This window comes from Laccaria bicolor, genomic scaffold (genome assembly GCF_000143565.1).
Source record: "Laccaria bicolor S238N-H82 LACBIscaffold_5 genomic scaffold, whole genome shotgun sequence".
In the NCBI taxonomy this organism is placed as follows: domain Eukaryota; kingdom Fungi; phylum Basidiomycota; class Agaricomycetes; order Agaricales; family Hydnangiaceae; genus Laccaria; species Laccaria bicolor.
In genome coordinates, this window is record NW_001889876.1 from 1,858,050 (window position 1) to 1,870,169 (window position 12,120).

The 12,120-nt window shown below is 48.8% G+C and overlaps 4 protein-coding genes across 4 annotated transcripts; 1 reads left to right on the plus strand and 3 right to left on the minus strand.

The window, feature by feature from the left end:
• Window positions 1–1,028: 1,028 nt before the first annotated feature.
• Window positions 1,029–3,190, minus strand: PR_A2 (aspartic peptidase A1; the record flags this gene model as incomplete). The annotated part of the gene is made up of 10 exons (XM_001877896.1): window positions 1,029–1,083; window positions 1,164–1,224; window positions 1,379–1,393; window positions 1,454–1,532; window positions 1,597–1,787; window positions 1,841–2,011; window positions 2,066–2,380; window positions 2,420–2,673; window positions 2,869–2,912; window positions 2,966–3,190. The coding sequence occupies 10 exons, from the start codon at window positions 3,188–3,190 to the stop codon at window positions 1,029–1,031; spliced, it is 1,410 nt and encodes a 469-aa protein (XP_001877931.1).
• Window positions 3,191–3,813: 623 nt separating this feature from the next.
• Window positions 3,814–4,544, minus strand: LACBIDRAFT_314161 (uncharacterized protein; the record flags this gene model as incomplete). Its single annotated transcript, XM_001877897.1, has 2 exons — window positions 3,814–4,416; window positions 4,491–4,544. The coding sequence occupies 2 exons, from the start codon at window positions 4,542–4,544 to the stop codon at window positions 3,814–3,816; spliced, it is 657 nt and encodes a 218-aa protein (XP_001877932.1).
• A 1,451-nt stretch (window positions 4,545–5,995) lies between these two features.
• Window positions 5,996–7,922, minus strand: LACBIDRAFT_314162 (uncharacterized protein; the record flags this gene model as incomplete). The annotated part of the gene is made up of 3 exons (XM_001877898.1): window positions 5,996–7,285; window positions 7,339–7,414; window positions 7,468–7,922. The coding sequence occupies 3 exons, from the start codon at window positions 7,920–7,922 to the stop codon at window positions 5,996–5,998; spliced, it is 1,821 nt and encodes a 606-aa protein (XP_001877933.1).
• A 419-nt stretch (window positions 7,923–8,341) lies between these two features.
• On the plus strand, window positions 8,342–9,070 carry LACBIDRAFT_293231 (uncharacterized protein). The gene is made up of 4 exons (XM_001877544.1): window positions 8,342–8,409; window positions 8,465–8,606; window positions 8,679–8,913; window positions 8,974–9,070. The coding sequence occupies exons 1-3, from the start codon at window positions 8,375–8,377 to the stop codon at window positions 8,856–8,858; spliced, it is 357 nt and encodes a 118-aa protein (XP_001877579.1). The 5' UTR covers window positions 8,342–8,374; the 3' UTR covers window positions 8,859–8,913; window positions 8,974–9,070.
• The last annotated feature ends 3,050 nt before the right edge of the window (window positions 9,071–12,120 follow it).

The following is a 12,120-nucleotide window of genomic DNA, read 5'->3' on the forward strand; positions in this document are numbered from 1 at the left end:
GGCCACTGGTCAACATAAGAGAATAAGCATCTAACAAATTGAGATCATAGAGAAAGTTAACATGCAAATTGTTTGCTTTTGGACGCTAAACTTGCCCATGGAGACCACATCTTGCGCTATTATTCCACCCACAGTCCCAGATCCATAACGGATCCTGAGACCGACATTCGCTGAAGTGATTGATTTGGATTTTGAGGGGTCGAATAACGGTGCCCCAGAACTGCAGGAGGTGCATAACGTGTCTGCAACCCAAAGGTCGGATGATCCTGTGTCGAGGATAACGTTGAATGATTGTGGTCTGTTGAACAGGACAACATTCGTCAACAACTTTGCACTTAGTCTCGTACTCCCAAGTCCCAACGCGATCTGTAGAACCTCAAACGACGGCGAAGATATGATTTTAATTTTTTGACGCCCAAGAGGTCTACTAGAAGTCCCCGAGAGTACCCTACAAATATTCCACGTGCATCAATTGACTTACGGTGTTCCTATGCTCACGGGTGCAAGATAAATCAAATCTCCTTGCTTGAAAGACGGTAAATTCGCTGGGATATGTGGCAACGGATTGAGGTTTATACCAGGTTGAGGATCGGTATTGATGCAGAACTTGGCGCCCTCTTTCCGTGAGGTGAGGAGGATTTCCCCGTAATGTTGTACTTGGCCTGCAGATGCTTCGCTGCAGAAATATAATAGTTGATATCACGGTTGCCTGAGGAGCGACGAGTGAGTGGAACGTGGATGGGGTCTGCGAGGGCAGTGGGAGAGAAGACCAGGACGGCGAGTATGAATTGAGGGAGGGAAAACATGGTGGTGAAGAGGGGAGCGGCCGCCGAGGTGAATGAGAAGATGAGAATGGAGTTGTCAGCGGAAAGAAAGGCGAGGAGCCCTACGCCAGGAACCAAAAAGACGCCCAATTAAAACTAAAGCCTGTACGGCATTCCAGCATGAGCCATAATCTACCATTTATCATATGTATGCAAGCATCTAGCCGACAAGCGATATAAGTAATATTGTCAATAATGGTTGAATTATGAATCCACAAAACCGCAGTTATCGACCATAGTCCACTTGTATGAATAAATACTGATACAATGTCAGCAGCAATGAGTTCATAACACCCTCACATTGAATGTGTGCGAGGACATCGAGAATTTATGAATTACAGCAAGCACATGAGGACAGCCATCGTTGCCGTGGTCATCAAGACAGGCAATGTGATTTTGGCTGATGATCCGCCATCTGTAGTGAAACGACACGTCAGAAATAGATAGACAGAGATTAGGAGGGAAAGTACTTTTGCCAAGACTTTTGCTTCCGGTGGTTGTCGGTGAGGGTATGCTGCTGCTTCTAGAGCCCGTGGTTGGGGGTGAGGACGTACTGCCGTTTGGAGCGCCTGGGAGGGGGAGGAGTAACAATGAGGTCACCGGGAAGGCCAGACTGCAGTCTCTCTCACCTGATCCACCCGCCACACTAGAAAGTTGCGCGAACCCAATTGAAGGAGGATCAGCACGGAAGACAGAATACACGTTCTTCTGCAAGGCGACAAGGAGGGAATTCAGCCTCATACGTTGTGCCATTCGAAAGGAGTCAACAAACCAAAAAAGTATCCCCAACAACCCAGTAATGACTCGAGCTAGAAGAAATGTTACTAGCGAGGTTGAGATCGATGATGGCTCCGACGCATCGCGTGCTTCCATTCGAAATCTGGCCAAGGTTCATGTCGGCCTCACTTATCGGCCAAGCCTTGCCCCCGAAGGAAAGTGTCACTTGAAGCGAGGTAGAGCACGCTGGGCATAGTAGGATTACAAAATTGAAAAGCGAAGAAAGAATTGTCACTGACGGAAAGTGAAGAATCCTGGGTAGCTCACGAAAGGGGCTGAGCCCGGAACGGCGGCCCAAATGGCATTGACGTCAGCGGTTGGACCACCGATAACAGTAGTGCCAGTGTCAATGACCACTGGAGCGGCGTTGCCTGTCGTGATTTGAACGGACCGACCTTGCACGGTGATGGCTACACGGATTAAACGACGTTAGCTCAAATTGGATGTTTTCCTATGACACTGACCAGGCATGGTGAGAAGCCAAAAGGTTGGTGTACCAAAAATCAAAGTCATATTGAGGAATTCAATATCACCAGTATAGAGCGTCGAATTTGTTCCTCCGAGGGTGAACACACCTCCTGGTTCCTCATCCTTGGCATTCACATCATCCTGGAATCGAGTAAGATAGAAAGCCATCTCAGGGGCAGCCAGTTGACTTCCTAACGCCTGCCAAAATGGAGTCGAGTTCGTGGCAGCAATGGCGGAAAACGCAAGACCCATGATTCCCGATACTGAAAGGCCAAGTGGGGAAAAGTCATCCGGGACGCGGTCAACGGTCACTGGTCAACGTAAGAAAGTAAGCATTTGACAAATTGAACTCATAGAGGGAGTGAACATGCAAAGTGTTTGGTTTTGAACGCTGAAATTGCCCATGGAGACCACATCTTGTGCTAGTGTTCCAGACACGTTGCTCGATGTATAAGAGATAGTGACATTGGTATACGATGAAGTGATTGACGAGGATTTCGAGGGGTTGAATAGCGGTGTCGTAGAATTGCATGCGTTGCATGATGTGTCTGCGACCCAAAGGTCGGATGATCCTGTGTCGAGGATGACATTGAATGTCTGTGGTCTGTTGAACAGGATAACAATTGAGTACTTATTCGACCTGAACTATGACATAGAAAAAAATTGGCCGTAGCGTACTCCCAGCTCTATCTGAAGAATGAGGGGGAAAACGTGATTTATATTCTTTGGCGCCCAAGAGGGCCACTAGAGGCACCCGGGCCGCCTGACAGGTGCGCGCGACGTTATCAGATTGACTTACGGTGTTCCTACGCTCACAGGTGCAAGATAAACCGAATCTGATAGCTGGAAAAACGGTAAATTCGCTAAGATATATGGAAACGGAACAAGATTCTTACGAGGTTGATGGTCTGTATTGATTCAGAGCTCGCCCTCTTTCCGTGAGCTGAGGAGAAGCTCCCCGGTATGTTGTACTTGGCCTGCAGATGCTTCGCTGCAGAGGCATAATAGTTGATATCACGATTCCCTGAGGAGCGACGAGTGAGTGGAATGTGGATAGGGTCTGCGAGGGCTGTAAGAGGGAAGAAGAGGAGGGCGAGTGCGAATTGAGGCAGAGGAAACATGGTGGTGGTGAAGGGGGAAGCCGTCGAGGTGAATGAGAAGATGAAAGTGGAGTTGTTGGAAAGAAAGGCGAGGAGGCCTCAAGGCCCCAAGCTCAGCGCTCAATCTTGAAGTCTGGCATGAACCATGACGACGTTGTTTCCGTCACTTGCATAGCTTCAAAGTTGTCGACCTTTTGCTTGGCACACGTGTATGTGAGCAAATTCGAGACTCGATACGTTGTCCGCCTGCGGCGCCGTTGACGCATCCCTCCGGTTCTCCGTCAAGAAAACTGAACACTCTGCAGACGTGAGTGGAATTTACATTGCGTTGCGAGCAGGACAATACAAACCGAAGGTGGCATTTGGGTGGTGTCTAGTTTTTCCACTTGAACGTATTGGACTTTGCCAGTGCTCTGGGACTCGCCCGGCTCTAGCACTCCAGTCTCCACGAATAACCTGTTCACACAAGATGAAAAGGTAGACGGTAAGCCTATTTCTCTTCTGTTAGAGGGGAACGGGGCAGACCTTCTGGAAAGATGCTTGTGATGGTTCTGAATACCTGTTGGCTATGTATAAGATAGTCGTGATGATATAGATATTCAACAACCGACCTGTTGACGTGTCTTTTATCGGCGAACTACAATCTACAATTTAGGAACGCCAACTACATTCCTCAACGCCTCACTCGCCTGCCTAACCTGCTCCTCCGTGCTATCCTCCACAGAAACGACGACCACCCCATCCTCGCCCTCCGGGCTCTCCAACGTCCCAAGTTGGCTGTCCAGCATTCCAGCTTTCATGAAATGCCCTGGTCGTTTTTCCATACGTTCGAGGAGGATGGAGCGAGAGCCGTTGATGAATACGAAGTACGTCGATAGCGTATCGGCATTGGAAGTGGAGAGTTTGCGTTCCGAAGGAGAAGAAGGAGATGGGTTCCCCCTCAATATTTCCCGATAGTACTTCTTCAAGGCTGAACAGCTGATCACGACCCCCGTTTTCCCGCTTGTTTCCTCCACCTTCTGTCCGTCCTTCTTCTCCACTCCGTTCTGCTTCTGCGCCGTCATATCCTCTGCCGTCCTTCTAACCAAAGCCAACCACGGCTCCCGATCCGCATCAGTTAACGGCGTCCCACTTGCCATCTTCTCGACATTGCTTTGTGGGTGCAGGTCATCTCCTTCGACGTATGGGAACCCTAGCGATTTGGCAAGTGCGGATCCGAGTGTAGATTTTCCCGTGCCGCATACGCCCTGTGTAGGTATGCATATGTTAGTTAGGGGTATGTAGTGAGTTGGGATAATGTGAAGTCTGAGCAAAAACGAACCATGACAACAATGAATACCCTCTGTGGGGTCCCATTCTCAGCAATTGGGCTCATGATGGGTGGATATTATGGGAGAAAAGGAGGGCAAGTAAAGAGGGAAGAACATTTTGGACGTCGTGCTCATTTATTGAGCGTCGTTGAAGTTCCGGCCCGATCTTCCGATCATCTGCTATCTCAGCCTTTTCCACGGTCGCCTCCAAAAAACCAACTCCAAGCGGCGCCAAAGGCAGCGCGCAGATTCTACTTATGCACGGGAAGAACTCGCCCGAAAAGGTTCCAATACGTCGCGGGACACGACGAAAACATATGGAAGAGGCAAGCTGAACGACGTCTAGGAGATCTACAAGTCCTCGCGGTCACGGTTGGCAAAAGTCGCACCTCAAGTACCGAAGGTCTCATTCAAACGCCACGATGGGTCACCGCGCTTGCGAGTCTGCGATATTCGGACTTCATAGCGTCCGGTAGTATTATTTCGAAATACGCCCATCTTCCAGTCTAACCTTCAATTTTCAACAGGTTCATGAAATGGCGATGTGCGATTAGGGAACCTCGACGCAAGTCTCGAATCATTCTGGCTTGTCAGGACGCCTTCGGCCTAGGCGTCGTCAACTATTTGCAGGTCATCGCGGTGCCAGTGACCATTGAGGCTGCCTCATAAACGGGTGGGTCAATTGGCTGGCTATGGTGTTTATGAGCCTGGAAGAGAACACAAAAATATCTATCAGGAGGCTTCGAAGGACGTTGATTACGCTTGGGGAGAGCTTTACAGTCGTAAGTCTTGATCCATGGCAAAAACGAAGGCAAAAAAGATCATGAGGCGATTAGATACTCGTGAAAGTCCCGAAAACTGAGGCTGCACGTCTCCCCAATAAGACGTACCCCAACAAACACGAGCCCGGCTACTAATTCGCTGGACTTGATGTCTTTACCCGCTTTACTGCCCAGTACGCCAACAGATCTATTCTTTTGTATCAGCCTCTAATTCACTTTTTCTCTTTGTTCGTTGAATAGAGAATAACATCCAGCGACTACTACGCTAATGACACTGATCTACACGAAGAGCCATATATCACACTGCGTTGATTCTATTCGGCAGTGTCTAAGCCAGTCGAAAACTTGGTACACACTCATAGTTCAGATGTTCAAGTCTTCAACGATCATGCATTCATGCGTACATGTGCATATGTCCTACGTGTTTGAGTTAAAGGAAGGTTGTACGTCATGGTATAATGTAAGTGAACGCGGTTCTTGACAACGTACAAAGTCTTTAAAGGGAGTAAAAATGCAAGGATAAACTATGTAGGATGAATGAATAAAAAGAAAAGTTCAACTTGTAGAGAATAAGAGATTGCACGATTAACCTAGTGATACATTTATTTGAATATGCTGCGATCCAATCGCCTGTGAACCGAGAAAGATGAAAAAACGAAAAGGATCATGCAAGAGAAACTTCACTTCTGCGCGGTCAGAAAAGGCGCGTACAGATGGGTATCAGCCCAACACCCCTACCCCCCACCTGCACTCCTCCTTCTATCAAACGCAATGCTATCATACGCCGGAGGGGGCACATCAAACACCGCCGTCTGGGGCAACGGCTCAGGCGGCAAGTCCCTTGCATTGCTGCTCGTAAGGAGGTGCACCCACCGCGTCAAATCCTCCGCAGAGCCTTTAGTAAGTGGCGGCCGTTGGCGATGCGAGTCTTGTGTAATGGGTGTGTGCGGGGCTGGCGTCAAGTGGGTTTGGGTAGAGGGTGTGGAAGGAGAAAGCGGGGAAGGGGAGAGTGAGCCGGGGGTGGGTGGTAATGAGCGTTGTGTGCGTGTGGTCGTTGTCGTTCTGTGTACGGCTATGGCTGGAGAGAGCATATCCGCATGACTTTGCGCGCGCTTCAGGGTCATCGCACGAATGTCAACGTCATTTTCATCGATCGTGTCAGGATTCGCCGCCCGTCGGGGAGGTCGGGGAAGTGGTCTCGCGCCTATTGTTGTTGTTGTTTGACTTGGCGCGTGTGGGTAAAGCGGCGAGGCCTCAGCTGGGAGCGTCTGGGTAGTAGCGGACGCAGGATCTTCGTTTGTATGTTGAATGGCGCCTTTGTTTGGGAAGAGGGATGGGCTCGTATAAGTACTCTGCCCAGTGGAGAGTGGTAGTAGCCGAGAGCTGGAAGGAGATGAGGGCGTGGATGGCCTCGAAGTAGGAACATGTCTAGCATTATGAAAAGACTGGGTATGTTGGAGAGGAATTGTGGGTATAGGTGGGCGGTTTTTGGAATAAAATAGTGGGTCGATGTATGTGTGCGACGGGGCCGAGGGGTCTGATAATGGTGAATACATCGACTCTGCCGAAGGACTTGGGGGGCGGGTGGGACCTTCCGAGTCGTCGTCGTCTTCGTCCGAGAGAGATAGCTCTGATCTCAAGTGACTGTGGTTGTCCTTCGAAACTGGTGTGGGAGGGACCTCAGCATCGTCCGTCAATGTGGGGTACAAAGGCACCCCAAACATGACCTTCCGCCACTGTGAGTCGCTCAGTCCTGTCTCCAAACCTGCACGTCCATTATCTTTATCAGTGGGCAGCTCTTCATCGTACTTTCGCACCACCATCCACTCCTGGACGTCTGTCACCAATAAAAGTGCCGAGGTTATTATATAGTCTAGCAAGACGATGGAGACGCCCTGGTGGATGTGGACGGAACGTGAGTCATGTTTGTCGTGTAATGTTTCGAATATGGTGATCTTTGGGGGAGAGGAAGGGGAGGCAGCGTCTAGGGTTGCGATGGGACCTTTTACGGAGGGGGTGGTGCACTGTAAAAATAAATTAGTGAGCGCCAGTATGAGGATGGGGGTATAAGACGAACCCAGTACGAGCCGTTACGCCGTCGTTTCCATTGCATGTGGTGTGAGTAGTTGGGGATATTGAACTTGCGGCCGGAGCTGTTAGAGAGGGATAGTGAGAGCCTCGTCAACAAGAAAAGAGTGTTAGTGACCTCAGTTGTGTTGGCGGCCTCAAAAAGTTGTCTCCATCATTCCACCACGTACCCTTCATCTGTAACAGCACACCGCTCGTCGCTTCCTTCCCTTTGACTCTCGTCGGGAGCGTTTTCGGCCACTTTATACACGCAACATTGACTGAAGCATTATGTGCGTCCGTTCGAATGACAGAAGTAGTGCACTCGGATGTCTGAATGGTGTACACTGGTTTGTCCGAGCGATTGTCCTTGACGACGGACTCTAGGAAAGACGGCGAAGAGAGAGAGAGAGATAGTAAGGAGAGCTTTTCGTGTCCTGGGTGATTGTCATCTACAACTCCTCCCCGTCGGCGGCGATATGGAAGCCGAACCGATGCAGAGAAACGAGAGGAGAGCGACGATGAGAGAGTGGACGTGGATGGCTCCGAACCACGGCGGTCATAAGTGAAGTCCTTCTTCACAGTCTCGAGCATTTCGGAAAAGAGGGAAGAAGAACAATCATAATCAGGAACTGGCGCTTCTCTTTCAAATGAAATGCGATGTCAGCCATGCGTTGAAACTTGAAAGTGTCAGTGGCAATCGGGAGGTTGCCCGAGCGTGCCAGATTGATGCTAGCGCCAATGCCATGTGTCCTAATCTCCGGACATCAGAAATATATCCCACTGTGGTTTTGTCAGATCTAACTCGGCGGTATCGTCTCCGTTTCACTGGAATTTTAGTTACGACAACTCACTGGATTTATTGAAGAACTGCAACATGGGGAAAGGGTTGGAATGTAGCGATTAAGTATTCAAAACAGGGGTCGAGGCAGAGCACAAATGATTGAGTGAACGTGACGTGACAAATTAAACGTGACGACTCTTCTGTACAACAACCTCAAACAACACCATTCATCGCGCTCTTGAACCAAAACCACATCGTCGCCATGTCGTCCAATGTAACAAGCCCGTCTGGCAACAAGTAAAGTCTTGTTCCTATGCACCACACTCTGTGCTGACGCGTTGGGCGTTGCCAGGAATAAATCTAGCCACGCCAACGCGTCACCATCGAGCAAAGGCAAAGCAAAGGCGAAAGTTGATCATCCCATGGACGAAGACGAAGAGGAGGAAGAGGAAGAAGAGCAAGGCGGCTCGGACGAAGAAGAGGATGATGATGAGGTACATAACACGTCGCGCGTTCTTTTCTCGCGCCTCCCTCCCTGATCTAGATCAATGCTAATACATATTCAGGACGAAGACGCTCTCGAAGAGATAGACCCATCGGTCATCCTTCCGCAGGGCCGGCGCACTCGTGGTGTTAGGGTCGACTACACCTCCAAAGAGGCCCTCGCCAAAGCCGGGTTCAAGGGAAAAGAGGAGCTCGAGGAAGATGATACTGAAGACGATCACGATGTTCAGATGAAAGATTAACAGAGCCAACGTGGCTTGCTAACTGTGAGAGAGAAGGTTGTATAAAATCGCTTATGTATGTCTCTTGCCTTACATCAATCTGGCTGGTCGCTTATCAGATCTTTGTACCCCACAGTATCCCCCCGTGTTTTCTTTAGTGTTGTGTGTTGCTGCGAATTCTTGTATCGATGCGATGGCCTTGCCGTTACTGAATTTCATTATGAACTGGGATACTATCCGCGACCCTCACAACGGTGATAACTGGGTGATAATCGCCTCAGTGTTGAACGATTCATTTACCCTATACTGACAATTATCTTCATTCATGTCGTTCGTTTGGCACCCTGCACAGGCTTCCGACCTTCCCGGATTCTTACCACCAAGCATGAAAGCTGTCAACCGCAGACCATTTTGTAAGAAATATCCTTTTACGCATCTCCGGGATGACTCACGACGGGGTTTTGTTTCCGTCGCTTGCATAGCTTCAGCCTTCGAAGCTGTAGATGTTTCGCTTATGGCACCTTCTAGCGCCCACGCGTCTCACCCCTTGGATGATCAATGGCGAAGTGATCTGCACGTTCAAAATGTATTGCCCTAGCAATTGCATCGTGCGTTTTTCCTCCGCCTGCAGCGGACGCATATCTCCATCTCTCCATCAAGTAACTGAACAACTCGGCAGACATAAGCAAGGGGCTGCGAGCGGAAGATCCCGAGAAAACGACTCCCTTCGTCTTGTCCCATCAAAGTCCCAAAGGAGTTGAATCCAGGGTCCAATATATCAGGCAGGTAAGACTAAATCAAGCCAGCTTCACTTCAATATCACTCGCCGCAAAACCTGGTTGATTGCTCATTGCTCCTCGCGTTCCTACCCACTGTAGCATACCACTGTGAGTCAAAACAAGTAGGACTAGTAACTTGCTGCGCTTCGTAGTAGCTGCGCCGTAGTCAAAACATGTAGAATCAATAACGGGCGCAGCATTGAGAAGAATCCGTATAAATACCACGCAAGACAGCATTCCCTGCTGCAGACACCCCAGAACAAAAGGTTTATCAAATATATCGACACCATGAGCCGCCGAGAAACAAAGATTTATACCGCTTTACCCAAAACTCCCTCTGAGACGGTGCAATTCCAGATGCCGTCAGGTGCTTCCGTCAACTACGCTATCTTCCAAGAAATCGGAACCAGCACATTACTTGTACAATGCGATCTTTGCAACAGATACCTCCCGCTTACAAAACATAAATCTACAATTCACTATCAAAGACACCGGGGGAGTGTGATTTGCAGGGATGTTCAAGATCAAAACAATGCTGCTCGTCTCGACATTGCTACTCCCATTCAATCACAACCTGGAACGACATTCATCAACTCTTTCCAAGAACCGAGATTCAGTAGAAGTAACTCGCCACTTACCAATTCAGCTTCCCCTTCCGCTACACCGACACAAACCTCATTTTCATTTGATTATCCATCCCACAATGTGCCTGCGCTGCGGACATCTACGTGGAAGAAGAGGTTGCGATGGTGGAGTCATCCACAAGAGAATCCCGAAAAAGATCGATATCGATCCAATCAGCTTCTCGAGATGAATCCCCCACAAAACGGCATCAAGGCTTATAATAAAATAGTGTTTCTACAAATAATTGGACAGTTTCTATTAGTTACGCTGTATATTTAGTGTTACCGTGAATACTGGGTGACTTCCCGTAACATAAATCTATATAAACGAATAAATCTGACCCTTATCGGAGTTTGAAATGGGTACCCTGGCTTGCGATTTAATCAAGCAAATAAACCGTAACGCCAACTGATTAGATTTATTCACCTGACATGAATAAACTTACTTCCCTCTCATCTGAGCTGTTTTGAGGACACACAGGCCCATGGATGGGTGTATTATAGTTAATGCTCAATCATATCAGCCAGAAAGTAGGACACACAATGAATGAAGCCGAGAAAATGTCAACTTGAGCTGAACATGCTGTGGTTCTGTGAGTTATGTGCTGAGAAGATTGTTTGTGGAAGGAAAAACAGCTTCGGAGAGGAAATTTTGGAACCAGAGGACGTTGGCACTACTAATAAACTCTGTAATGGCTTCAAATTATAACGAGAGAGCAGACTGCCCTCAGCCGTAGGAGAGTAGAGAGGATGAGGTAGAGCTGACTAAGCTAGGTGGGAAGAAAACGTACCCAGGAAGGAAAGGTGTCATGATGGCAGGGTTGATTCCAGTGTTTGAAATCTATTCGAGGGGTCTGTACCCTCTGAATAGATTAAGGTTTATAACTGGGTGCCAACCAGGGCCTCCATCAAAGTCGAACCCTTACAAGACTCGGCATCCCGGCAAAAGACCCTAGATCTCGTCGATTTATTTAAATCTGGCGAATTTATGTTACGGGAAGTCACCCACTACAAGTCTATCGCATTGTGTACGGCGTTATCTTCACGCTGATTTAGTCTTTGAGTATCACTGTGTGTTTGCACAGAGATTGAGCCTAAATGGAGATGCAGGAATGACACTTAAAATCGATTGATTAGAGGTAGTATTTGTAATGAGCGATAATAGCGAATGAATAAATATGTAGATAAAGGCAAGCAAGTGGGCGAAAGCGCGAAGCGCTTTCCGATCTGGCAAAGAGTCTCCCGGAGGGTCCGAGGCGATCTGCGACGGGCGGGTGGGCCCGTCTTGCGGATGCACTCGGGCCATCCGAAAGACTATGTTGCCAGTCAAAATGCTAAAGTTTTGGGAGTGGAGGGTGGGTGAAAAATGAGGAAGGAGCTAATGAACTCCTTCTGTGTGGCGAACGAGGTGGTGGTAAGAAGAGAAAACGGCACGTGCCGCACCACTCGTTCGCTCAAAGACCCTATTCTAACGCTACACTCGTTCCTCGCTTCGCTAGCGAATCTCAATCTTTGAGTATCACTGTGTGTTTGCACAGAGATTGAGCCTAAATGGAGATGCAGGAATGACACTTAAAATCGATTGATTAGAGGTAGTATTTGTAATGAGCGATAATAGCGAATGAATAAATATGTAGATAAAGGCAAGCAAGTGGGCGAAAGCGCGAAGCGCTTTCCGATCTGGCAAAGAGTCTCCCGGAGGGTCCGAGGCGATCTGCGACACCCATGGCATCTGGAGTCTTCGACGCGGCGAGTGAGTCTCGGACCCAACCCATTAGGAGAAGCTCGGATGCTTACCTTGTTAGCGCACTGCTGGCATGGTCAAACGGACGAACGTGTCGTGTACGGCTGGCGCTGCTTGTATGTATGGGGCGAGAATTT

Excerpts from the sequence above, each read along its gene's own strand:
- LACBIDRAFT_293231 (XM_001877544.1), top strand. The coding sequence starts at position 8,375 with ATGTCGTCCAATGTAACAAGCCCGTCTGGCAACAA. Across the intron at positions 8,410-8,464 it reads ACAAGCCCGTCTGGCAACAA|GAATAAATCTAGCCACGCCA; the intron begins GTAAAGTCTTGT and ends GGGCGTTGCCAG. Across the intron at positions 8,607-8,678 it reads AAGAAGAGGATGATGATGAG|GACGAAGACGCTCTCGAAGA; the intron begins GTACATAACACG and ends ATACATATTCAG.